We start from the raw sequence: 25,642 nt of genomic DNA on the forward strand, positions 1-25,642 counted from the left end.
CACATACATTTAGTTTAATTGCTATGGTAGTTTTGCTTAAATTTCTCAAATGGCATACTTTTTATTTTTTGAATTATTTTTATTACTTAACTTTTGACCATGTTTGGGAGGGTAGTGCCATTTTCTGATGCTTATTTAACATAAAGTCAATTCTTCACCCAGAAATCTTGGCAAGGCTTTATATTAAAAACACATGTGCCTAAATTCTATTTTAGACATGACAAAGTGATATTGAACTTGTGAGGTTTTCTTCTTTTTGCAGGTATTATATTAATATTAACACATTAATATTTGTCTTCACAAATGCTATTTTAGAAAATATTGCTGGAATTTATCTAAAGATAATATTTGCCACAGAATATAAATTATAAATCAAATTTAGGTTGATGTTCAATAATAAATGACATGTGTCTGAATAATGTGATAATAATTATTTAGGCATTTTACACAGAACAATTTTGTTTATGTGGTTAAGTAGTTTTTCTCACTAAGTACTTTGTGCCCTTATTCATGCTATTTGTCAAATATTTAAGACACAGTTTTAAATATAATATACATTACTCAGCCAAATCTTTCAGTCATGAGGGAACTATCGATAATTTTTAATGCATGTGAACCACAAGAATATCACTTAACAAATTACCTGAACCACACATTCAATATCTTTCTTAACCTGGGGTATCTTTGAGAAGAAAATGATGTTCTTGTTTATCATAGGAGATCTGATACCTTATACTTTGTTCTTATGTTCTCTTTACTAAATTAAAAAGGTCACATGCAGCTTTTCAAAATTAGTTAAATAGAAAGATATATGAAAGACTAGTTACATAATTTAACATATTTGTCACTTTCCTTATATAATGATGGTATAGAAAATATGTCAGTGACAGAAATAATTTAAATAACAGTACACCAAGACAAAAAATTGCATTCACCCACATTTTGCATCTTACATTTTCTAGTGTAAGCTGTTTTTTTGCTTTGTATGTCTGGAAAGACTGATCATAGCATCCTCTTTAGAATATTGCAGAGATTCTTACTGAGTACCAGAAGCACACTGCAATAATGGTATGAATATTTTAATATGCCTATAATTAGTTAATTTGATTAAATATCCAAGGAACAGATGATACCAGTGCTCTCTTTCGAATTCAGTATAACACGGAAGCTTAAACTGACAAGGACAATATAAAAAAGAGTATTTAGGGGATCTCAAATGTGGATATCAATATAAAAATCTTAAATATTACATTTGGAAAATATAATCTAGCATCACTGTAAGGAATCGTATGCCAAAACAAAGTTGGTGTATTCTAGGAAACAGTGAGAACTAGCTCAATATATTTTTAGAAAGCTTTTTAAAACCATAACTTCATTTTCATGGTAGCTGGAATGCATTTGAGGAAAGTTTGACACAAATTCCTAATAAAATAAGAATAGATGAAATTTCTGTGACATGATAAAATGATCTACATTTCAAAAATAAAAGTTAGCTACCTTCTTAACTGTAAATACCAGAAGCACTCTCCTTAAAATTAATAAGCTTACTAACATTTTTAAGTAAAATAAATACTAAGCATGAATTTGTAAAGGTGGAAGGCAAAATCATTGTTTACTCATTATATTACATAGTTGAATATTTGTAGAGTCAATGAGAAAATTATTAAGAACTATGGAACTAGATAAGATTACTGGTGACAATTTTATAATGGAAGTTTATAAAGTTTAAAGGAAGAATAGATTACATATGTAATAGAAACCAAAAATATTAAATTTCTAGAAATAAATTTAAGAAATATACAACTCCATTGATTTACATAAAATAAAACAATAATTGAGGTATAACTTGTTCTTGGGCAGAAAAACATATTATTGCAAAGATGTATTTTTTCACTAAATTTATTAGCCCATGTGAACTTAATAAAAATAACAATAGGAAGTTTTTTTAAGTTAGATTGATACTAATAGCTGCATAAAAAACTTAGAAAATACTTTTAAAATACTGAGAGAATATAATACAAATCAAGTATTTTATTTGGTAGACAGATTAATTGAAAGACTAAGGAAATAAGAAAAAATATGGCAATTTAATATAGAGATGTTATTTCAAAAGAGTAGGGAAGATAATTTATTAAATGCCTGTTGTTGAACAAGTAGTAAACAGAGGTAAATACATTTCAAGTGGGTTAAAAACTTTATGTAAACTGATATAACATTGCTATTAAAAATGACAAATTCACTTTCTAACCTTTGGTGGAAGAGGCTTTTTGAGCATGACAAAAGTAAAAGGTAATATACATAATTGAAATATTAGTATATATAAATTGAAAAGACAATATACATACATTGAAACATATTAAAATATTAATCTCAAAATAATTAAAATTCAGTCTTCTGCATGCATGTCAAAATATTCCCCAAAGTATTAACATAAGAATAGCAGGCTGATAAAGTTGTACACATAAGAAATGTATATGCAAATGTATATAGATATATAATATATACTAAAAATTTTTAAGTGCCAGAATGTGAATAGAGATTGATTTTAGCTGTGTATAATTAACTATATCATCATATCATTGTATGACTATATAGCTATACAAATAGTAGTTGATATAGATTTGTCATTATATAAATGTACTTTATATAGTATAATATATATTTAACACCCTCACTCAGGCAGGGCATTCAGTTGAGTTTGAATTCTGGCTCCACTACTTCCTGTATGTGAGGCCTTGGACAAATCATGTAATTTCTCTGTGCCTTATTTGTCTCTTTTGTAAAATGGGGATAATAACAGTACTTATCTCAGAGGATAGTTATGAGACATTTTTTGTGATCTGTCTTTAGGTGTATACATTTTTTGTTCTTCTAAAAGGACCAGCTTTGGTTTTCTATATATTTTTTTCTCTCTCTCATTGATTTCTACTCATTTTTATTATTTCCTTTCTTCTGTTGTTTTGGGTTTAATACACTTATAGTATCTTGATGCAGAAACTAAGGCTGCGATCTGAAAATTTTTTTTTCTTTTTTAATATAGCTATTTAATATTATTCCCTCTACTGCTCTAGATGTATACACAAATGTTGATATGCTGGTCTTTCTGTTTACATTCCCACTCAAAATGCTTTCTAATTTTCCTTTTAATTTCTCCTCAACCTATAGGTTATTTGGAAATGTGGTAAGTTTCAAAGTATTGTGGGTTTTTTTTAGGTAATTTTAATTCCATTTTGCTAAAAGAACATATTTTTTATTATTTGAAAACCTTTAAGTTTATTGAGACTTGTTTATGGTCTAGAATATGGTCTAGGTAGTAAGTGTTCTGTGTACATGTGTAAATAATGTGTGTTCTGTTATTATTGGCTGGAAAGTTATTCTCAGTCAAATGTGAACTATTTTTGGACATTATTTCTTCAAAAACTCACTCTTCTTTGGAGTATACCAATTATATATGTATTAGGCCAGTTGACCTTGTCTCATCTCACTATTGCTTTATTCTGTGTGTGTGTATGTGTGTGTGTTTCTTTTTTTCCCCTGTGTTTCATTTTGGATGATTTCTATTACCATATCTTTCTATTTTTTTTCTTCTGCACTGTATAAATATCTACTATAAATAATATCCATTATATTTTTCATATTAGACATTTTAGTTCTCATGTGTAGAAATTAGTTTGGAACTTTAAAAAAAGTATAGTTCATGTTTCTACTTAAAACACTAGTTCTTTCTACTAGTTTCTTATACATATGGGATGTATGGGTAATAATGGTTTTAATGCCTCTGTCTTTTGATTCTATCACCTGTGTCATTTCTGGGTTGTTTCCAATCAGTTTGTATCATCATTAAAAATTATATATTCATGTATCTTTGCATCTGTTGTAATTTTGCATTAGATCCAAATATTCTAAAGTTTACTTTGTTTAGTGGTGGATTTTTTTTCATTTCTATGAATTTTCTTAAGCTTTGTCCAGGGATAGTTAAATACTTGCCAACATTTTGATATTTTCATATCTTGCTTTTAATCTTTCTTAGTATCAGAACCAGTTTAGCTTAGGTTTATCTTTTCTCCAGTACTGAAACACAACTATTCTAAATATTCTACTTGATAACAATATATTTTAAGGGCTTACACTCTAGCTGACAAGAAATTAATTATTCTCAACCCTGTGTATACATCAGAGACTGTTCCATCTCACCATTTCCCCAGCCTCACGTGGTTTTCTCACATTAAAGGATGCCCAGTACACTTTTTCTCAGAGGCTGGAAATACTCAAAAAGAGAATGAGATTCAAGTACCCAGAAATAGTGAGGGAGGGGAGAGGGAAAGAGAGTGGGCAAGAGAGAAAAAGACAGACAGGTTTGGCAGCCTGAAATCAATCTAGAAATTGACACAGTCCTAGAAATACCTATCACACCAGGTTGATGGTAAAGCCTTAGATTTCAGGGCAAGGAGGACAAGACAGTCATGATAGTTGGCTTCAATCCCACCTTAGCATGCTCCTGTTCTTTTGGGAGCATCCCAACCTTTTACTTCATAAGAAACTGACACCCAAACTTGTAAGAATTCTAGGAGAGCCAAGGTTTGTATATAGAAAGAGGAGAACACAGGTAATGAAAGTAACTTGGAGCAAAGCATTTTCCAGCAATTGAAAGAAGAGGAAACCAAATTATGAAACCATAAAAAAACAATATATGTATGATATATTGCTAGTTTAAATCAAGGGAAGAGATTGTGACAGACAAGAGCTGACCCGCTATAAAGAGAGAACATGACTGAGAAAAATAACACTTATTTCACATTTTGAATATTACTAGTTACCTTCAAGAGAGTAGTGTAAGGGGTGATGGGGCAGAGGAGGAAGCAGGCAACAGTAATAATGTCCAGCTGGTGTGGAAGTAGAGATGGCCAATGTGGACAACAAATCGGGACCTGATAAAAAGTGATGAGCCTAAAGTTCATCTAAGGTATTTCTCATATTTATCTAAATGCCTTGCCTATAGTAGTAATAAAACCAACAAGTAATGAATCAGTTCTCTTCTTCATTGACAATACTTTCAGAATTTTGCTTCACATAAATGGAGCTCATAAGGGTATACCCATAAATAAATAATCTATATGAACTTTATATTAGGAATAATAAATGAACAAGCACAAAATAATTTCATACCACTGGAAAGCCCTACTAGACAAATATGTATATATATCCACATATATGAACAAAACTATTATCAGAATTTTGTAGCCATAAGGAGAATGCACTGTTTCTCAGTAGATAAATTATAACTATATTGAGTTATAGAAAGTTAACAAAATTTCACCTTAATTTATTTCTTTCCACTTTAATTAACAAATATTGATTGATTGATTGATTGATTACAAAATAACATTGCTCTGTGAGAAAGAAAATAACAGTGAAAATTGTGGAGTTTGAAAATAATAAGAGATCAGATTAACCAATCAGGAAAAGGAGTTTATGTAGCTCATAAATGTTTATATTATGCTCAAATAGTGATAAAGGTAATGTGTATGAGCTTGTATAATTTGTTTTGATGTCATTTCAGTGAATTTTTTTCTCTTTTTGAGTAATTGCACCATTTTAAAATGATCTAAATAAAATAAAATATAAAATACGTTCCTTAGCATGAAAACCTCTTAGATACATTCCAAAATCAAGCCCAGATTTCACACCAACTGAACAAAAATATTGAGTGTGTGCTACTTTATACATTGTATGTCATGGAGTTCTTTTAACTCCAAAAGGTGTTCTTTTGACTCCAAAAGAGAGGAAAAAAAATTGATTTGGAACCCAACAACAATTAACTCTCCTATACTTCCTATTATTTGCCCTGTCAACTTAACTATATTTCAGGCTTTTTAAAAAACAGGAAATAAGATGCATGCTAGTCATTTAATTGAATGATTTAACTGGTTAGTTTTGTTTTATAATTTCATTTTTAAATGGGAAGGGCAATAAGATCAAATCTCCAAACTCAGAAAATAACATTTTCAATCTCTCTAAAAATTTGACTAAAATATTTCTGAGACTGTTTTTAGTTGTCTCTATAAACACATCTTATATGAATATAATTCTAGAGTTTTGACAAAAAAAATTACTTTGTCAAAACTTAAAATTACTTGCCATCTACCTGAGGTCAATGATTTGATTAACAGTATTTCAAACGAAAGAATTTTTGTTCAAGGGGAATTCTGTGTGTGTGTGTGCATTATTCAGGATATGTTTTGATGGAGAAGTAATGAAAAATACTAGTAACTCCAATATTAAATCTTGACACTAATTTATTTTCTTATTATAGTGAAAAACACAACACGAGACCTATACAATTTTCAAGTGTACCATATTAACTATAAGCACAACATTGTACAGCAAATGTCTAGAGCTGCCCTGTATGTGACAACATGCTTTTTCTTGCTGATAATTTTCGAAATTATATTTGTGACTCCTGTCAGATTCTTTATGATGTGTCTGTGTATAAGTCTTTTTAGATTTATCCTAGTTGGAGTGAATTTAGTTTCTTGAATTTGTATGTCTATTTTTTTTCCAATTTTAGAAGTTTTCAGAATTTTTTTTTTTTTTTAGTTTTCCATTATTCCTTTAAATAGGGTCTCTACACCTTTCTCTCTTTCATCTCTTTGTGGGACTCCTTTAAGGTCTAGTTGTATTTGATGGTGTCCTATAAGTCCCTAAGACTCTGCATTTTTCTTCATTTTTCTTTTAGTTCCTGTGCCTCAGTGATTTCACAAGTCCTGTTCTTAGTTTGCTGATTCCTTCTTTTGTCTGCAAGGGCTGTGAATTTTTCGATTCAGTCATTTTCTTCAGTTCCAGAATTTTGGTTTGGTTCTTCATATGGTTTCTTTCTCTCTTGACATTCTCATTTTGTTCATACATAATTTTCTTCATTTCATTTAGTTGTCCAAATGAAATGGAAAGAATTTTGAATTCTTTGTGTGATAATTTGTATATATTTTCATTTCTTTAAAGTCCGTTTCTTGTGGTTTAATTTAGTCCTTTGAATGGCCTGTATTTCCCTGCTTATTTTTATGTCTTGTTATCTTCTGTTGGGACTTTGGAATTTGAAAAAGCAACTGCGACCTCTCTTAGTCTTTGTATCATGGTTTTACACAGGGAGGGTTTTTCTGCAATCAGCCTAGCTAGATATTCTAGGGATGTTTGAAGCCTTTTCCCGGTATGTGTTTTCTGTTTGTGTATGTAATCTTGTTGAAGAGCTTTGCCACGGTCCACTAAGGATCGCCACCTAGTGTCGTTCTGTGGTACTGTAGACTCTAGTGCATGTTGAACCCTATTCTCAGAGAACCCCAGCCTGGCAATCCATCCCTATCAGCACTTAGATTCAGGTAAGGCAGAAATCAGTCCCCTGGGCAGCTTCCTGAAAAGTCAGAACACAGTATGTGTATTCTACTTCTTTCCCCACCCAGAGAGAAGTTGGAAGCTGGGGGTTTCGTACTCATCAGGCCAGAACATGATGGTAGCAGGGGCTCTAGTGAGAAAACAACATGACTTTCCCACCAGGTTTTATGTCACTGGCTTTGTCTTTCCTGGGCTGTAGTAACTTTTCAATTGGGTTCTAGATTTCTCATAAAGAAAATTAGTCCATGTAATGTTAATTCTACTTCTTTGAGAGGAAGGACGGTTTGGGGCTTCCTGTTCCACAATCTTGCTAGCTTTTTAACCTATTTAACATATTATGAAGGTTATTTTGTGTTCTTCGTCAGGTTATTCATATAGTTCATTTTTTTAGGGATGGTTTCTAGAGATTTCTTTTTTCCCTTTTATTGGGCCATTTTTCCGTGTTTCTTCATTTACTTTGTAACTTTGTATTCAAATCTGCACATTTGAAAAAACATCTACCTCTCTCAGTCTTTATGGACTGTGTACAAGGAATGACCTTTACAAGTCAGCCCAGCCAGAGAATCTGGGGGCCTCTCAAATTTTTCTGTGTATGTGTCTTATCTGGATTTGTGTGTTTAGATTCCTAATTAGAGGAATTTGATTGTTTGCTGCTTTTTTCTCTTCAGGAACTCAATCTCTTGCTTTTTGTTATTTTCTGCTGTACAATGGGTCCTCTGAAGCAGCAACATGCCACCCAGTTCTTTATTGTTCTCAGTAGCCTTGATGTCACTAAAGTATGCCATGTCCCATCTATGATCTGAAAGAGATAAGGCAGAAGTCAATCCATCAGGCAGCCTACCAAAAGCCAGAACATTGGGTACATGCAGCACTTTTCTTTCCTCCTGACGGAGAGGCCAGCAAACAGTATTGGCCTTTGTCTGCTGTACCATGAGTTTTCTGGTAATGCAGCATGTCATACACTTATTTGTTCTCAGTAGCCTCCAGGCATCTAATTATGAAAATAATATTCTCAATGTATACATTGTGGGAAAATACAAGATTATAAAGCATATGTAATTTATAGTTATCCTCTTACAGACACTGATTATTAACCTTTTCCTATATTTTTTCAAGGTTTTTAATTTAGAAGCAAATAGCTTTTTATGTTTTGCTAATGAGCATATTCCATGTTATTGAAAGCTTTAAGTTATGAATTTTAGTGGAAGAATAATATATCCTATGAATTATCATAATTTATTTAAATATTTCCCTATTGGTTATCATTTAAATTATATACAATATCTAAGATGTTCAGTTTTGAATACTTAATACATAAATACTTAACTATTTACCTTTCATCAGTGTATATTAATATATTTGACATGGGCTATAAGTTTACTTCATATAAAAGCTCTTCATAAAAAATACTCTTTGCTTAAGTTTTTATTAGGGTCTAAGCTTATACAAGTACTCTGGAGAAAAGTGGTGTATAGAAGAATTATCATGCATCAATGGGGAAAGGCTAGTATTTATATATATATATAAAATATGTTAGAAAATAATCTACACAGGAGGAAAAGTTAAGTTAGATACTTAATCTGATAACATGTGGCAAAAATTATTTAAAATGCACTAGTTATTAAGTTAAAAATAGAAATGACAATAGGAAGAAAATATGGGTATATAATTCATATTGAATGTTCAATATGTAAAAGATAAAAATAATAGTTTCAGAACAATCAGCAAATGCATATTATAAAAGTGGATTAATATAGAAATTCACAAAATCTAATGAGAAGCATTAATATTTCCCTTTTAAAATGGAAATGGTATTTATCATATCTTTTAAAAGTTGTCTTGAAAAAATGTTAAAGTATTAAAAACAATTTTAACACTTTTTTTCTCGTGAGACTATTATGCACAGAAATGAAGGCATCATCAATAGGTATGCTGAAGTGTGATTTTGCATAAATACCATACAGAGGGACTGAACTAATTGAGTGCAAATAACCAATGTTCTGAAGGCATTTTATCAAGTAAATCTCTTCATTTGAATGGTTTACTTGACACTGGTCCAGATTACATTAAAATACACCAAGTAGAATATCCTCCTGAATCAAAATTAATTATTGTGAAATAATGAGGTAAACCATTATTTCAAATAATGAATACATTTAATTATCTTGTATACCAGGTGAAATAATGAATGTGTTATACTATCTACATACTATCATGGGCCAGTCCATCTAAAGTATGTGATTATTCCTCTCTGAAATAATGCTGCTTAAGTAGTTGGACTGAAATCAATGTAGGTGGTTAGGTAGTGTCAGAATGAAGTAACTAATCAGTGTATCATTGTTAAATGGACAATTACCATGATTAACTAGAATGTATGAATAAAATATATGATTATATGACAGTAATTTTCTACTTTTAATTTAGTGCTTTTTACAAAGCATTGTCCCTTGCAGATTAAGTTAGACTAGCTCTTTGGTCCTCTAAAGAACTGTGAGATGAAGTCATTTTGCTATTTCAACTTAAAACAGAACTTTCAATTCCTACTGCCAGGCTAAACATAACTGTTTATTGTTCTAACACACAATAACCCACTGATAAAGTGGTGTATAGAGGAATTATCATGCATCAATATATACACCTATTTAACTGGAAATATATACACCTATTTAACTGGACATCCTTTATATATATATATATATATATAGTCTCTGTTTCCATAGCTATGTAGGTTTTATATATTTATTTTATGTTCATTATATACTTATTATATATTATATAGATTCATATATTATTATATATATTACATAGATTCATCACAGTCATAAAAAAGGTGATATCAGTGAATCAAATATTTTTGGAAAATGGTAATCATACAATTCCTGTGTTATTTGAAACATTGCCTTTTAAATGTGTCTGTTTAGTATCTAGGAAGTCATCAGTAATGTCACCTGAATTTCTTTGGTGATCAACTCCTCTTGCATTGAAGGAAGTCCTCTTTGTGTCTGTCTGCAACTGACTCAAATTTGTTCAGTACTACTTTGCTCTGTGGAACAAAAGTCTTGAGTATAGTAATTATTAGGTTTAATTTAATCTGACTGTGATACCATAAATGTAATTAACTTTGTGTCAAATGTCTGTCCTTTCTTCAAAACTTCCTCTTTTACTACATCAAGAGTCAGTTTCCATTTTTTAAATCAACAATCATGTTTCATATAAGAAACAAAAACTAATTATGCAAAATAATGAGGAATGTCAGTTAAAATATCATCAAAATTTTAAATATCCAGAAATGAACTAAGCAAGTAAAGTACAAACCTTTTATGAGACAAACTATAAATTTTAAGGATGGTAGAAAAAAGACTTCAAAATAGAACTTAGATTAGAATTTTGTAAACGTATAATTACACCTAACCTAATTTATGAATTGAGTAGAATACCAAAGAAAAACTTGACAGGTTATCCTATGGGATTTAAAAAGAAAGTTCTAGGTATCACTAAGGGTTCTTGTAGTAAATAATATATTAAATGGGAGTGAAGGAAGAGAGTTTAAGGAAGAGACTACTTATAAAGGTGAAAGTAATATTAAGGGAGAGCAACAAGGTTGGAGAAGTACCCACAGACTTGCAGTACTAGAAAACCACCACCATGTTTAGGTCTGAAGGGGAAAGAGGAGAGACCAGTTATCAATATTTGTCTATACTTGTATCTACTGGCTTTTTTCAAAAGAATTGGTGTCTTTGGAACAGGTGGGCAGTTTCTGCTTTATAGCAGTCCATCAGGAAGGCAGGTGGGAGATAAGTACCTTAAATAATCTCTTCTTTAATCATTTTCCTTTGTCTCCTATTGGCCAAATTTAACCAAAAGGCAAAGGAAGAGGGAGCCTGGCTGATGAATTACATAAAGATGTCATTCTAAGGAAAACAACAGAGTTGACAAAGTTAGAGAGTGGATCACTTACATATAGTATTCTTTAGAAGAATGATCTATTTTAATGTGCCATGAATTCAGAAGGCATAGTATAGCTGAAGATTAGAGAATTAATCAATGATCAGTTCTTCTGACATACATTTCAATTCAGGCTCTGCTTTATCTGGCCATAAAATGCTATATATATCTTCATATAAACATACATTTCTTAGTGAAGAGGTAGTGTTTAATATTGGTTAAAGTTTCAGTAATTTAATAAACCACTGAATATTGGTTAAAATATTCAGTAAATGCAAAGCTGTGTCTAACCAAGATCTTCTCAACATTATAAAAGCAAACTAAATACAGTCATTAGGAAACACATTGAGAAAAATGTCCTGAAATGGAAAATAAAATTCAAATAAAGCAGTCATATATACCAACAAATTGGATGATGTAGAAGAAATAGATAAGTAGAAGAAATGTATCAGTTCCTAGGAACACACAATCTTCTAAGGCTGAAACATTGGTAAATGGAAATTCTGAACAGACAATTACTAGAAAACAGATTGAATCAGTAATCAGAAAACTCCAAACAAACAAAACCCAGGACCAGAAGGCTCCACTGGTCAATACTAACACTCAATGATTTAATACCTATCCTTCTCAATATATTAAAAAAAACTGAAGAATATGGAACACTTCCAAACTCATTTTATAGGTCCATTATTACCTTAATACCAAAATCACACAAGGAAAACATACACACACACACACACACACACAAATTGTAGGCCAATATCCCTAATGATCATAGGTGTAAAAATCCTCAACAAAAATGAGCAAACCAAATGCATCAATGCATTAAAAGTATCACACAGCATGACTCCAAGTGGATTTATTCCAGGTATGCCAGGAAGGTTCAATACCTACTAGTCAATCAATGTGATACATATACTACATTAACAAAACAAAGGGTAAAAATCATGTGATCATCTCAAAAGATGTAGTAAAAGTATTTGACAAAACTCAGTATCCATTTATAATAAAAACTCTCAACAAAGTAGGTATAGATGGAATGTACCCCCAAAGTAATAAAGGCCACATATGACAAGCCCAGGTTAACATACTCAGTGGTGAAAAGCTGAAAACTTTTCCTTTTAAGATCAGGAACATGACAAGGATAACCACTCTCACCACTTTTATTCAACATGTTATTAGAAGTCCTAGCCAGAGCACTTAAGCAGAAAAAAGTAATAAAAGATATCCAAATCAGAAAAAGGAGAAGTAAACTGTAAATATTTATGGACAACATGATTTTGTATTTAGAAAACCCTAACAACTCCACCAATAGATTATTATAGCAAATTCAATTAAGCCAGGTACAAACTCAACCAAAATAAATGGAAATATATTCTATGACAATGGATTAGAAGAATTAACATTGTAAAAATATTACCCAAAGCAAAGATTCAATTCAATCCCTATCACAATTGCAATGGCATTATTTCCCACAGAAATAGAACAAACAATTCTAAGATGTGTATAGAACTGCAAAAGTTCTTAATAGTCAAAATAATATTGAGAAAGAAGAACAAAGCTGGAGGCATCATGTTCCCAGATTTCAAACTATATTGCAAAGCAGTAGTAATGAAACCAGTATGAAATTGGCATAAAAATAGATACATAGATCAATGGAACAAAGTAGAAATCCCAGAAATAAACCCAATCTCATATAGTTAATTAATTTACAACAAAGAAGGCAAGAATATGCAATGGAAAAAAGATAGTCATTTTGATAAATAATGCTGGGAAAACTTCACAGCCGCAAGCAAAAGAATTAAACTGGACCACCATCTTACACTGTACACAAAAATTTAACTCAAAAATGGATTAAAGACTTGAATAAAAGATCAGAAACTGTAAAACTTCTGGAAGAAAACATGGTCCCTTGACATTTCTCTTGGTGATATAATTTTGTATCTGACTCCAAAGGCAATAGCAATAAAAACAAAAATAAACAATGGGGCTATGCTGATCTAAAAAGCTTCTGCACAATAAAGGAAACCATCAACAAAGTAGAAATACAACCTTTTGAATGGGAGAAGATATTTGCAAATCATGTATGTAATGAGGGATTAATATCCAAAATATAAAGAACTCATTCAACTCAATGTAACAAACCCATTAAAAAATGTGCAGGGTATATGAATAAACATTTTTCCAAAGAAGACATATAGATGGCCAACAGAAATATAAATAGATGTCAAAATCACTAAGCATCAGGAAAAGGCAAATCAAAACTACAATGAGATATATCTTCACACCTGTAGAATGGTTATCATCAAATGGACAAGGAGTAACAAGTATTGGCAAGGATATGGAGAAAGGGAACCCTGTACACTGTTGGTGAGAATGTAAATTGGTGCAGTCACTATGGAAAACAATATGCAGGCTCTTCAAAAAATTAAAAATAGACTACTATGTGATCGAGGGATTCCACCTCTGTGTATTTATCTGAAGAAAATGAAAACACAAATTCAAAAAGATATATGTGTTCATTACTCCATTATTTACAACAGCTAAGATGCAGAATATAGAAACTAAGTGTACATTGATAAATTAATGGATAAAAATATTACTCAGCCTTAAAAGAGTGAAATCTTACCATTTGCACGAACACGGATAGACCTTGAGGGTGTTAAGTGAAATGAGTCAGAGAAAGACAAAAACCATGTGATTTCACTTGTATGGGAAATATAAAACAAATAAACAAGACAAAATGGAACTCACGGAGAACAGATTGGTGGTTTCCAAGTGGGAACAGGCTGGGGAATGGATGAAATTGGTAAAGGGAATCAGGAGGTACCAACTTGCAGTAATAAGTTACGGGGATGTAATGTACAGCGTGGTGACTATAGTCAATAATATTGTATTACACATTTGAAAGTTGCTAAGAAAGTTTATCTTGAAAGTTCTCATCACAAGGAAAAAATTTAAAACTCTGTATTGTGGCAGATGGTAACTAGACTTACGGTGGCTGTCATTTCACAATGTATATAAATGCTGAATCATTATGTTGCATACCTAACACTAATATAATGTATGTCAATTATACTTCAATAAAAAAGTGACATTCTTTAGTGCTATTCTTTTGTATTGTTCTTTTTCTAATAGTCTAGCTTTACAATGAAAACTGGTATCCATTCAGCTAATGAATGTCCTGCTTGAAGCTGCATCGTTTATACTGATCCTCAGATACACTCCTGCTCCAAAACCATGTTTCGTTCTGTTAGGCTAGTGGGCTGGGGTGTATCTTAATTAAGAAGATGCCCTTTAACAATCTTTCTAATCACTTGTTTCCATTTAAACTGAGACCTTAACTGTAACCAGTGCTGATGCTTAATGGTCAGTAAGGAATTATCCTTCTTATCATGACTACTTCTAACTGACCTGAAAATTTGAGTCAAATAGTTTTATTTAACATGTGACTATTTCCTGGCATATAATAAACAGCAGAAAGAAAAACAATGTCTGATACTCAGATTCTGTGAATCATTTTGATTTTCTTCTTTTTTTATTTACCTTTAAGATAAGATCAAGTTTGTTATTTTCATAAAGGTCTAATCTTTCAGGTTTTAGAATATGGGTCTGATTTTTGATGAGGCTCATTAAAATCTCATCTTTAAATACAAATCAACTTTATTTCCTGAACATTATTGAATATGACCATTATATAATAATGAATAAAATTTTATCTACAGAATCCATGACTAAATCTTTTCATTTAATATTGTTATAATTCTTTGGATCTTTTCTATGTTGTTTGTCATTTTCTATTACTCATTTCTTCACCCAAGAGGAAAGGGTATGGAAATGACATTTATCTTGACATCACTGGCATAAGTTCTTTGTAATGGAAAGCAGAATCAGGGTCAGATGAGTAAAATTAAGAAACACAATAAAGGGGATAAGTCTTTTACAGGTAATGGCTCTGTTTCTTTTTCTAGTCAAAAAAGTTAATATTTAAAATTTACATAAGTGTGATGATACACATTTTGTAATGTCATTAAATTCTGATTGCTTACCTGGATGAAAAGGGTTTTGCTTTTGTCTTCATTAAGATAAATATTTGCTATGATTATTATAAAGATCATAGACCATTACTTAGGTACTAAATCTCTCCTCTGTGGAATGAGATTGCCTCATAGAGGTTGCCGCAGTGGATTATTTTTTCTATTGTTCCTTTGCCTTTAATAGGAGGAAAACTTTGCATGGTCTTTATCCATTTAATATAATGTATATTTCTCTATGATCTACATAGGGCTTGACTTTCAAGAAAAGATTTATGGCAGTGAAGCTCTGAAAGTTAATAATTGGCTTCCTTAGTATCTGTTTAAGTGCATACTTATCTTACCTATAAAAATTGCTATGAGGCTCTATGCCTTCCTTTATATTCTATTGATTCACTAAAGGAAGTAAAACAGTCTCTATCATATAACCTTTTGGTAAAAGAGTACTTTTTACTTTCAAGAAAAGGATCTGTAAGAAAATTCCCCTTGTCTAGACAATTTACACATAATTCTACAAACATATAGTACTTTGATATCTTAACATATGATATCATTGTTTGGCTGTTAGAAACATAGTGTAAGACAGAAGTTACCATAAATTATTTAAGCAAAATAAATGGTCTGCGACAATAAAATTGTCATAAACTTTGAGCTCTGAATAATATATGAGGAAGAGGAGATAGCATATTCTCATATACATGTCAACAAAATAATTGAAATGCCACTTAATGCATCTTTTTTTCCATTGTACATTGGTGTTTATTCATTTTTGCTTATGGTAAACTGTATTTACCATTGTTAATTTTTTTAACCATAATTTTTAAAGATAATTTATTATTGATAACAATAATTTTTTTCATGCTGACATATACTCTTTTAACTGTGAAATAATATTTTGAAAAATTGAAAATATTATTTCTTAATTATCTTAATTGAAAGATACATATGTGTCTTCATATTTATGTTACTGCTATTGGGTTTGAGTGTTCAGAGAAAATATTTATATATTTCAGAATGAACAAAGCAGAAAGTCAACTTGAAATAGCAATTTTAATTTATATATGTTCAATTTGATTTAAATTAAATTGTATCGATAATTTAAAATATTATACAGATGAGGTGTTTTTTTTTTTCCTTTCATTTTTCCCCTATTTCACCCATACCTTGATGCTTTTTGGCAACCACCATTCTGTTCTTGGTGTTTATAAATCTATTTCTGTTTGTTCATTTATTTTGATTTTTAGATTCAATCTATAAGTGAAATCACCTGGTATTTGTCTTTGACTTATTTCACTTAGCTAACCTTAAATCAGGTTGTTTGTATTTAAATTACTTTTTAATACATTGATAGTTATAAAGGTACTATCCAGTTCACCTCCAAGGATGACTTGTTCTTATGGTGGCTTTAGAAGTTTTAACAAATAATAATGATATTGATAACCGATTTTATCATGTAATACTACATGCCAGTCATCATGCAAAATATAGTAGACCTTTGAACAGCAAAAGGGTGCTGACTCTTTGCAGTTAAAAATCCACGTATAACTTTTTGGGTCCCCCAGAATGTAACTACTAATAGCCTGCTTTTGACCAGAAGCCTTACTGATAACATAAACAGTCAGTGAACACATATTTTGTATATCATACATATTATATGTTGTATTCTGACAATAAACTAGGGAAAAGGTTTTTTTAAATAGTCATAAATCTCCAAAATATTTTTGAATATGTTGAAAAAAAACCTGCATAAGTGGACCCATGCATTTCAAACCCATATTGTTAAAGGGGTAACTGTGCTTTATATGTACTTAATTACCACATGTAAAATATAGAATAGGGACTTAAAATTGTGCCAATTGAAAGGTGAAAATCCAAAGCTCAGAAAGTTAATTAGTTTACCTAAGGTCACCTAAGAAATGGCAGAGTAAAGTTTCAAACTAGTCCAGCATGGCCTCAACGCCCTTACTTTTAACCACTATATTTAATAGAGTGCTCAGGCTGCCTGAGGTACAGACTGTAAAAAGCCAAATGTAAAATATTTTGGGATTTTGTAGGCCAGTTGTTAACACCATTGGCAGATTGAAATTAACCATGGTACAAATATTTATATCATGAAAATTGTCAGATACCTCAAATTGGGGCTTATCCCGCACTACTCTTCCTCTCCTCTACCAGACAGTTTATTAGCATATCACTGTCTTTACTGCCAAAGTCTTTCAATGTTTACTTCTATATTAGGTTACAGATAAAAATACCAGATATAAATTTTTTATCATATGTCAAATACTGCCTATAAACTGCTATCCATTAAGAAATTTACCATTCATAGTTATTAAATTCAGTAAGTCATCTTTTATTATCATATCTAGGATAATTTCTTATAGAGAAGAATGTGCAAAATAATGAATTATCTCTTTTATTTTCAGTGATAGTGGAAAGTGGAAATATAACATCTTTTGTGGCTTATATTAATTCTGGATATTGTAATATTTATAGAAGTATTGTAGGACTTGTGAGACTACCATCAAAAAAAGTGGTAAGTTTTCATTTATTTTTCTCTTGAATCAATTAATTTACTCTAATGAACCAAAGATGTTGAACATCTTCCTATGTTCTTATTGGGCATTTGTTATTTGTCTTACTTCATGAAATTTCTGTTCAAATTTTTGACAATTTTTTTCTTTCCTTCTTAAATGAATTGTAAGATATAGAAATTTAAGATAAATTGTAGGGTATATTGAGTTGTAAGACATAATAATGACCAATAAACACATTAAAAGATACCTAACAAACTTATTCATCAGAGATATGCAAATCTTCTCAAGAGAAATGAAAATATGTCTCTACAAAGAAACTTACATTTTACCTAAGGTCACCTAAGAAATGGCAGAGTAAAGTTTCAGACTAGTCCAGCATGGCCTCATAAGTCAAATCCTCATAAGTCAAAAACTGTAAGTAATCCAAATGTCCACTGACAGTTGACTGGATTGAAACATAGTGTAATGTCACACTCAACAAAAAGAAATAATGACATATACAAGGACATGGACAAATCTCAAAGCATTAGATTGAGCACAAACAAACCCAAAAGAATGCATATATATGATTCCAGTTTTATCAAGTTCTTGTACAGGCAAAATACTCGTAATGCAGTGTGATAGAAAGTAAGACCTAATCCTTCTTGGTTGGTCAGGCAGTCTTCAATGGAATTCAATTTAATATGTAAACTTAGTTGAATTCTGCTTATACTAGTTGTATTTAGTGTGAAGATTTGCTATATATACAAGTAAATTCTTCAAATTTGGATATAGTTTCTGACCTCAGGATACTTAATACAGGCTTTCACCTCTTCTGAGGTCCCATCACCCTCCTATCTTAGGGCTACACTATTATTGTCATTTTTGTTTTTCTTTTTATTTCTATAATGTTGAGCTTTCCCTGAAAAGATACATTGAAGTTTCAACTCTTTCTCCAGATCCATGAGTACGGAAGATCCTGTAGGCTGTTTTCCACAAAATTCCTAATTTAGAACTAAATTGCTAGTTCCTTGAGTCAAATTAACTTTCCATGCTCTTTTTTTTCTTAAACAGGAAAGTCAGGGTAGAATTCCACTTTTTTGCAATTAATCCCATCTTTTTGCAATTTCAGATATGTGTACTTAATTACTTTTTTGCAGTTTCAGATATAAGTTCTGGTCATAGCTCTCTGCTTTTTTTTTTTTCTGTTCTAACTTAATTACTTTTTTGCAATTTCAGATATAAGTTCTGGTCATAGCTCTCTGTTTGTTTGTTTTTTTCTGTTCTAACAAATGTACCTTGCAACTGAAGATGAGGTAACAAATGGTAGTTCGCAAAACATACTAATCTAAACTATGCTTACAAAATGGTATCATACCTAGGACCTTGTAAATTGGAATGAGTTCAGTGTTTCCTAAACATCTTAGTGGATAAAAATTTTAATTGAAGATCACTAAATGACACTGCTTTCTGTTACCTTAGATATGCTGAAGCTGTCTATCAATTTACTATTCTAATTTAAATACATGTGTAAGTAAATGTTTTCTCTGATTTAAATGAAATTACTATTCATTTTAAATAGCATATACCAAAATGATTTATGAACACTGAATTTCTGATAGTAACAATATTTATCCATTATATGAAAGTTGTTTCATTAAACAAAAATTATCTATATCCCTTACAGAAAAAAATTCAAAAACTTGTTTATATGGGTAAACTTAATGAGAAGGAGTCCTTTGGTGAAATTAATGTTCTTCTTCAAGTTCCTTTCACATGCACAATAGTTACTGGAAATGAGGTCGAGATGGCAATCATTGAAGATAAGGACATACTTGGTAAATACATAAATGTATTTTATGTTAACTGTTATACCATTTTATTTGCTGAGTTCTGATTCCCCCTAAACTTGACAAGAGTGAACGTATTTCATAGACAAATTGGGACATTCAGGTTAAGTGTAGGTGTATGTATGTTATTTATAGAGACAACATAGCTATGTAGACAGACCCCTTTAAAACTTCATTTTCTGATTTAATTGTGCTACTTTTAGAATATATTAGCAATACTTCTTTTAGTTGACATACAATGTTATTTTATTAGTTTCAGGTGCACAACATAATGACACTTAGCATACATTACAAAATGTGAACCAGGACAAGTGTAGTTTCCATCTGTCACCCTACAAAATTATTAAAATCTTATTTGACTATATTTCCTATGCTGTACTTTCCCATCCCAGTGCTTTTTTGTTTTATAGCTGGAAATTTGTTCCTCTTAATCACTTTCCTCTATTTTGTGTAAACCCCTCATTTCTTTCTGCTATGGCAACCACCAGTGTGTTTTCTGCTTTTATGAGTCTATTCTGTTTTGTTTGTTCATTTGTTTTGGTTTGTTTTTTTTTTTGATTTCAGATATAAGTGAAATCATATGGTATTTATCTCTGTCTGATTAGTTTCATTTAGCATAACATCCTCTAGGTCCTGGTTTGAAGTTATTAAAACCTCTCTGCTAATTACCAAGTAATCATTAATAGAAACACTCCTTCCTTTTCTGGAATATCTTCTGGTTTTTTTACCACTAAAAATATTGTTTCTGTTTCTGGTTCAGATCAATACTGTACTCCAATGTACAACCTAGATCAAGTACATATAAAGATCTATGGCTTGCAATATTTAAGCCTTTATCTGCAATTTTAGAGCTCTAGTAATATCAAAAGAATAATCATGCAGCCACCTGTGTCTGGACCTCCAAATATTACAAATACTCAAATAAGATATGCAATTGAGTAAGAAGGACAAATGAGTAGGGGCCAACATCATAACATAATAAGATATTAAAGAAAAGCATAGTTTTATGTATAATAAAACTAGGAATGTCAAACATTAGCTAAAGGATAAAAGGAGAAATTCACAGAGATTAACATGGGCAAGAGATTTGTTTTAAATATGTTCAATTAGAAACATTTTCATGATTACCCATATATGATTTGACTGAATCTCCTTATCCAGAATTTCTCATATTTTTTGTCTTTTCCAGATATGTACCTTCTGTCTGCTTACTCTGATTCTGTTCATCTTTAAATTCATATATCCATTTTTTATTGAAGTATAGTTGATATACAATCATATATTAATTTCAATTATACAATACAGTGGTTCAACAGTTATCTACATTATTAAATCTTCACCCCAACTAGTGCAGTTACTATCTGTCAACACAGGAAAATGTTATAGAATCACTGGCTGTATCCTCCCTGCTGTACTGTCATCCATGTGACCAAATTATAAATTAGAATTTGTGTGCCTGTTCCCCCTCACCCTCCCTTCCCACCCACCACCTACGCCTCCTGCATGGTAACCACAGTCACTTCTCAGTGTCTATGAGTCTACTGCTATTTTGTTTATTTTGTTTTGTTTTTATATTCCACATATAAGTGAAATTATACAATATTTGGCTTTCTTTGCCTGACTTATTTCATTTAACATAATACCCTCTAGGTCCATCCATGTTGTAACAAATGACAGGATTTTTTTCCTTTTTAACAACTGGATAATATTCTATTGTATATAATACCACATCTTCTTTATCCACTCATTTATTGATGGACACTTAGGTTGCTTCCATATCTTGGCTATTGCAAATAGTCCAGCTATAAACATAGGAGTGTATATATCTTTTCAATTCAGGAATTTTGTTTTCTATGGGTAAATACCTAGGAGTGAAATTATGGGGTCATAAGGTACTTCTATTTTTAATTTTTTGATGAACCTCCATACTGTCTTCTACAGTGGTTGCACCAATTTACATTCCCACTACCAGTGTAGAAGGGTTCTCTTTTTTCCACATCCTCTCCAACATCTGTTATTTCTTGTCTTTTGGATAATGGCCATTCTAACTGGTATGAGATGACATCTCATTGTAGTTTTAATTTGCATTTCCCTCATGACTAGTGATGTGGTGCATCTTCGCAGGTGCCTGTTGGCCATCTGTATTTCTTCTTTGGAAAAATGTCTGGTCAGGTCCTCTGCCTATTTTTTAATTGGGGTATTTGGGTTTCTTTTTGTATTGAGTCATGTGAGTTCTCTATATATTTTTTATGTTAACCCCTTATAGGTTATATATCTATTTAAAATAGCATTGATTGTCTTTCCATCTCTGACATTCAAAGACAAACCCCCCTCAAGATGCATATCATTTAAAAATAATTACTAACCACCAATTAAAATTATAATATTCTCACTTGAAAGAGGCTAGGCTTTTCTTTCCATGTACTAATTATGTTAACTGGTGCAAGGTGAATACACTGTGGACTCTTTTATGGAAATCAACATTTCACACATGAAAGTGATTCTTTCAAGAATGTATTAGAATAATTCTTTGCCATCTGACAACCTAAAATTCAAATAGATGGTATAGTATAAGCTTCAGTTGTGTTTTTGTGTGCGCTGCTCATTTTAAAAATTTCATTCCATAGTTTGGTCTTTGCGGACTGACGTTATAAAGCTACTGACATGGTGTGTGCCTAATTAGTCAAACATTCCATAAATGGAGATGTTTTTGAGAACTGGATTTTGCTTGTTTGCCACAACTTAAAAAGAAATAAAATATTGTATTTAGTTTCAGTCTTTATTTCTACATTCTAATTATTTTATATTTTATTACAAAAAGTAAAGTATTTTAAAAGATAATTTTAATGAAAACATAAATTTTTCTGAAAGAATTCTCTTCACACATGACAAAGGATGATCTTTACATTTGCATTTTCATATTACTTCATTTTGTTTGTATTAACTCACTCCTTTTGTCATCCAAAATATGGATCTTCTTCAAATAGGATAGGTCAGGACCTAAAAGAAAGTAAAATGTTCCTTAAAAAAATATTCATTTGATAAGAAATGAAAATGTTAAACTAGACTAATAAACATGACTGTAGCCCATGATACATCGTCTTGCTTTCAGAGTGATACTGTTGTCATTAGTCATTATATTACTTTAGTGTTAGGAATAATTGTTTATATTTGAAGTGGTCCATTAAAAATAAACAAAAATAAATAAAACCAATATGTTCCAAAGAATTATCAGCCATATGTTTTTGCCTATACTTTCTAATATAGCAAATATTGTTAAATATAGTAATATTTTTAAGAATTGTAAAATGTATTTTTGGAAAACTAAAGTTCATATTTTTTCTCAAGTGTACAGTTCACATTTTCTATTTTTCCCCCTTAAGTCATTTAAAGGGACAATATTGTGTAAATGATCCAGTTTATCAATAATACTTAGTCAGTACTTAAAGGGAGCATTCACTATACCTATACCTGAGGATAGATAGAACAGAATCCAAGAAGCATAAATGACTCCATAAATGTCATAGAGGATGGCATGCAATAATTAGTTTTGTAATATTTAAGTAGACTTGCAGAGTTATTTCTTTGTTCATTTAGATTGTTAACTTTTATAAAATTGGAAATAACTTGTTTTGTAATCTATATACATACTTCTCAGACATTACCTTGTACATCTAAATAATAAAGAAAACATTATTATGTTTAAGAAAATATAAATGTGCTCTTTTTTCATATAATTCTACTGAGAATATAGTTTATTGATTATTATTTTTATGATGGTAACATATTTTTGTCCAGATGCAGAACTTATACCTCAAGTCATTCCAATTAAAATTATGCATACCAACTATTTTAATTTTACTGATATCTGAAATTCTCATTCTACCATTAAAACAAGTGTTCTACTTTTGTAGTGAGAAAAATTGCTTTTTATCTAAAGAAATGAATTATCCCTGTTATTAATTATGTCTCATTCAACCATGTATGATTGAAAAAATAAGGGATAACTATAGATTTTAAATTATCTTTCTCAGAAGGAAGATTCTATTTCCAAGGTGACACTGGAAAAAACTACCTGAAAGTTTTTGTTTGTTTTTAAACAGAAAGAATATCCAAAGACTTTTATCTCTAATAGTGATTCTCTTAATCAAAAGCCTAAGGAAACCAGGTTTTTTTACCATACATTTGTCTGCATTTCAAAAGCAATGAATATGTTCTTATCAAGATCTATTTCCCTCCAAGTCATTATTTCTCCTCCCTGCTGAGGCAAGTTTTAACCAAGAGTCTCTTTGGTAGGTAGCAATGTTAGTCAGAAGAGCTTAAACTTTGAACAATTTGCCACAGTAAATATGCTTCTCTTTCCGCCTTTGATTTTTTTTTTTTTTTGCTTTATAATGAAATTTTGATATAAAGTCCAAGTTAAACCTAAGGCATGACATTTAAAAATATTTTCTCTTGTGATTGTTTTTTACTCATTACTAACAATGTTAAGACAAATTATAAGTTAATTTGAGTAAAATTTTTGATTTATTGGGTTTTTGACAAAGTTTTGAGTGAAAATTATATTTCATACGATTGTTTCTCATATTGTCATTTTATTCCATTAGGTATTTTATAAATATATTGGAGAGTTGTTTTAACAATAAGACCAACCAAATATTTTGAACATTTTGCAGACATTTACAGTTTTTACTTGGGGAAATTAATTTAATCTTATGAAATAGCACATTAAATATGTCTGTCTTTTATATATGCAGAAACAGTAACAATCAGGAAATAATGTTGACCTTGGATGCAGTTTGATTATTTACATTTCTAGCCACTTATAAATTTTGTGTTTTGTTTTGTGAAAAGAAGTCAATGTTTTTGCTTGTTTGTCTTTTCAGTAAGCTGTTTCATAAACAAAAATATTAACCCATCTCAACTTATGGACCTTTGTTTGGCAGAGTTATTTTATGATTTTGTGGTTGGCAGAGTTGATTTTAGTTCATTACAAGAAAAACAGAGATGTCAAATACCATGTACCCCGTTTGGGATTTGACAAAGCTCTACCTTCTACTACTTATGAAATCACCTGTTCTACTCATAAATCTAATTCTTGATAGCTTATGTTTTCAGGGATTCAAAGGTTCTATTACTGGTGGAACATATGTGTTTCCCTGATTCTTGTCTTCTTGAAGGAAAGAATTCAGTCAAGAGAGCAGATAGCAAGAAAAAAGTAGTGAGGAATTTATTGGGTTAAAGTGAAAAGTACACTCTCAGACAGGAGAGCTGGCTGTCTGGAAGCCAGAAGCAGGCCTGCTTTCAGGGTTAGGTTGACTTTTTTTTTTTTTTTTTTTTTTTTTAGGATGGCTGGAGGTTCTGCCCTGCATCTTAAATCCTTTGATTGACAGCTCTAGATTATAAAACCTTTCCTTAGTTTTAGATGTTATTTTAATGAGGTTGGGTTACTTTTGAACAAGGTCTTCAGACCTTGCATGTGCCCTGCAATCAGGGAAGCCCCTGTGGTTTTGAGTCTCTTGACAATCTGGATATCCTTGACTGTCTGGGCTTTCTGATAAGCAAGGCATCCTTGACTGTGGAACTGGGAGCTAGGGACTGCTTAGGGGTTGGCCAGGGAGGAGTCTTCCTTGGTGATGGACTGGCCCCTTCCTCCTGATTATTTCTATCTAACTAATTGCCTATTCTAACAGTTCTGTTTGCATTACCATGCCATATCCCTCAAAGCCAAGGTCTGCTTGTGTATAGTATTATTTGTTACTGGCAAAAATGCTCACATAATTTAGATATATTTAGTTTTAAAAACTTAAATATAATAAATCTGCATTCTTAGTGTTAAAAGATTTTAAAATTAATATTCTGGATTTTTGGATGCTTCTTTTAAAATACAATCACAAATAATTATTGAATA

At 30.9% G+C, this 25,642-nt stretch overlaps 1 protein-coding gene across 1 annotated transcript in view; it reads left to right on the forward strand.

The window, feature by feature from the left end:
- LOC118967832 (cyclic nucleotide-binding domain-containing protein 1) overlaps positions 1-25,642 on the forward strand; it is a 311,803-nt gene that overhangs the window by 138,721 nt on the left and 147,440 nt on the right. The window contains exons 6-7 of the mRNA XM_073220440.1: positions 17,792-17,901; positions 19,569-19,719. Of these exons, the coding sequence (XP_073076541.1) occupies positions 17,792-17,901; positions 19,569-19,719 (261 nt within the window). The remainder of the gene's footprint in view (positions 1-17,791; positions 17,902-19,568; positions 19,720-25,642) is intronic.

The sequence above is a fragment of the Manis javanica genome, chromosome 2, assembly GCF_040802235.1.
Source record: "Manis javanica isolate MJ-LG chromosome 2, MJ_LKY, whole genome shotgun sequence".
NCBI lineage: Eukaryota > Metazoa > Chordata > Mammalia > Pholidota > Manidae > Manis > Manis javanica.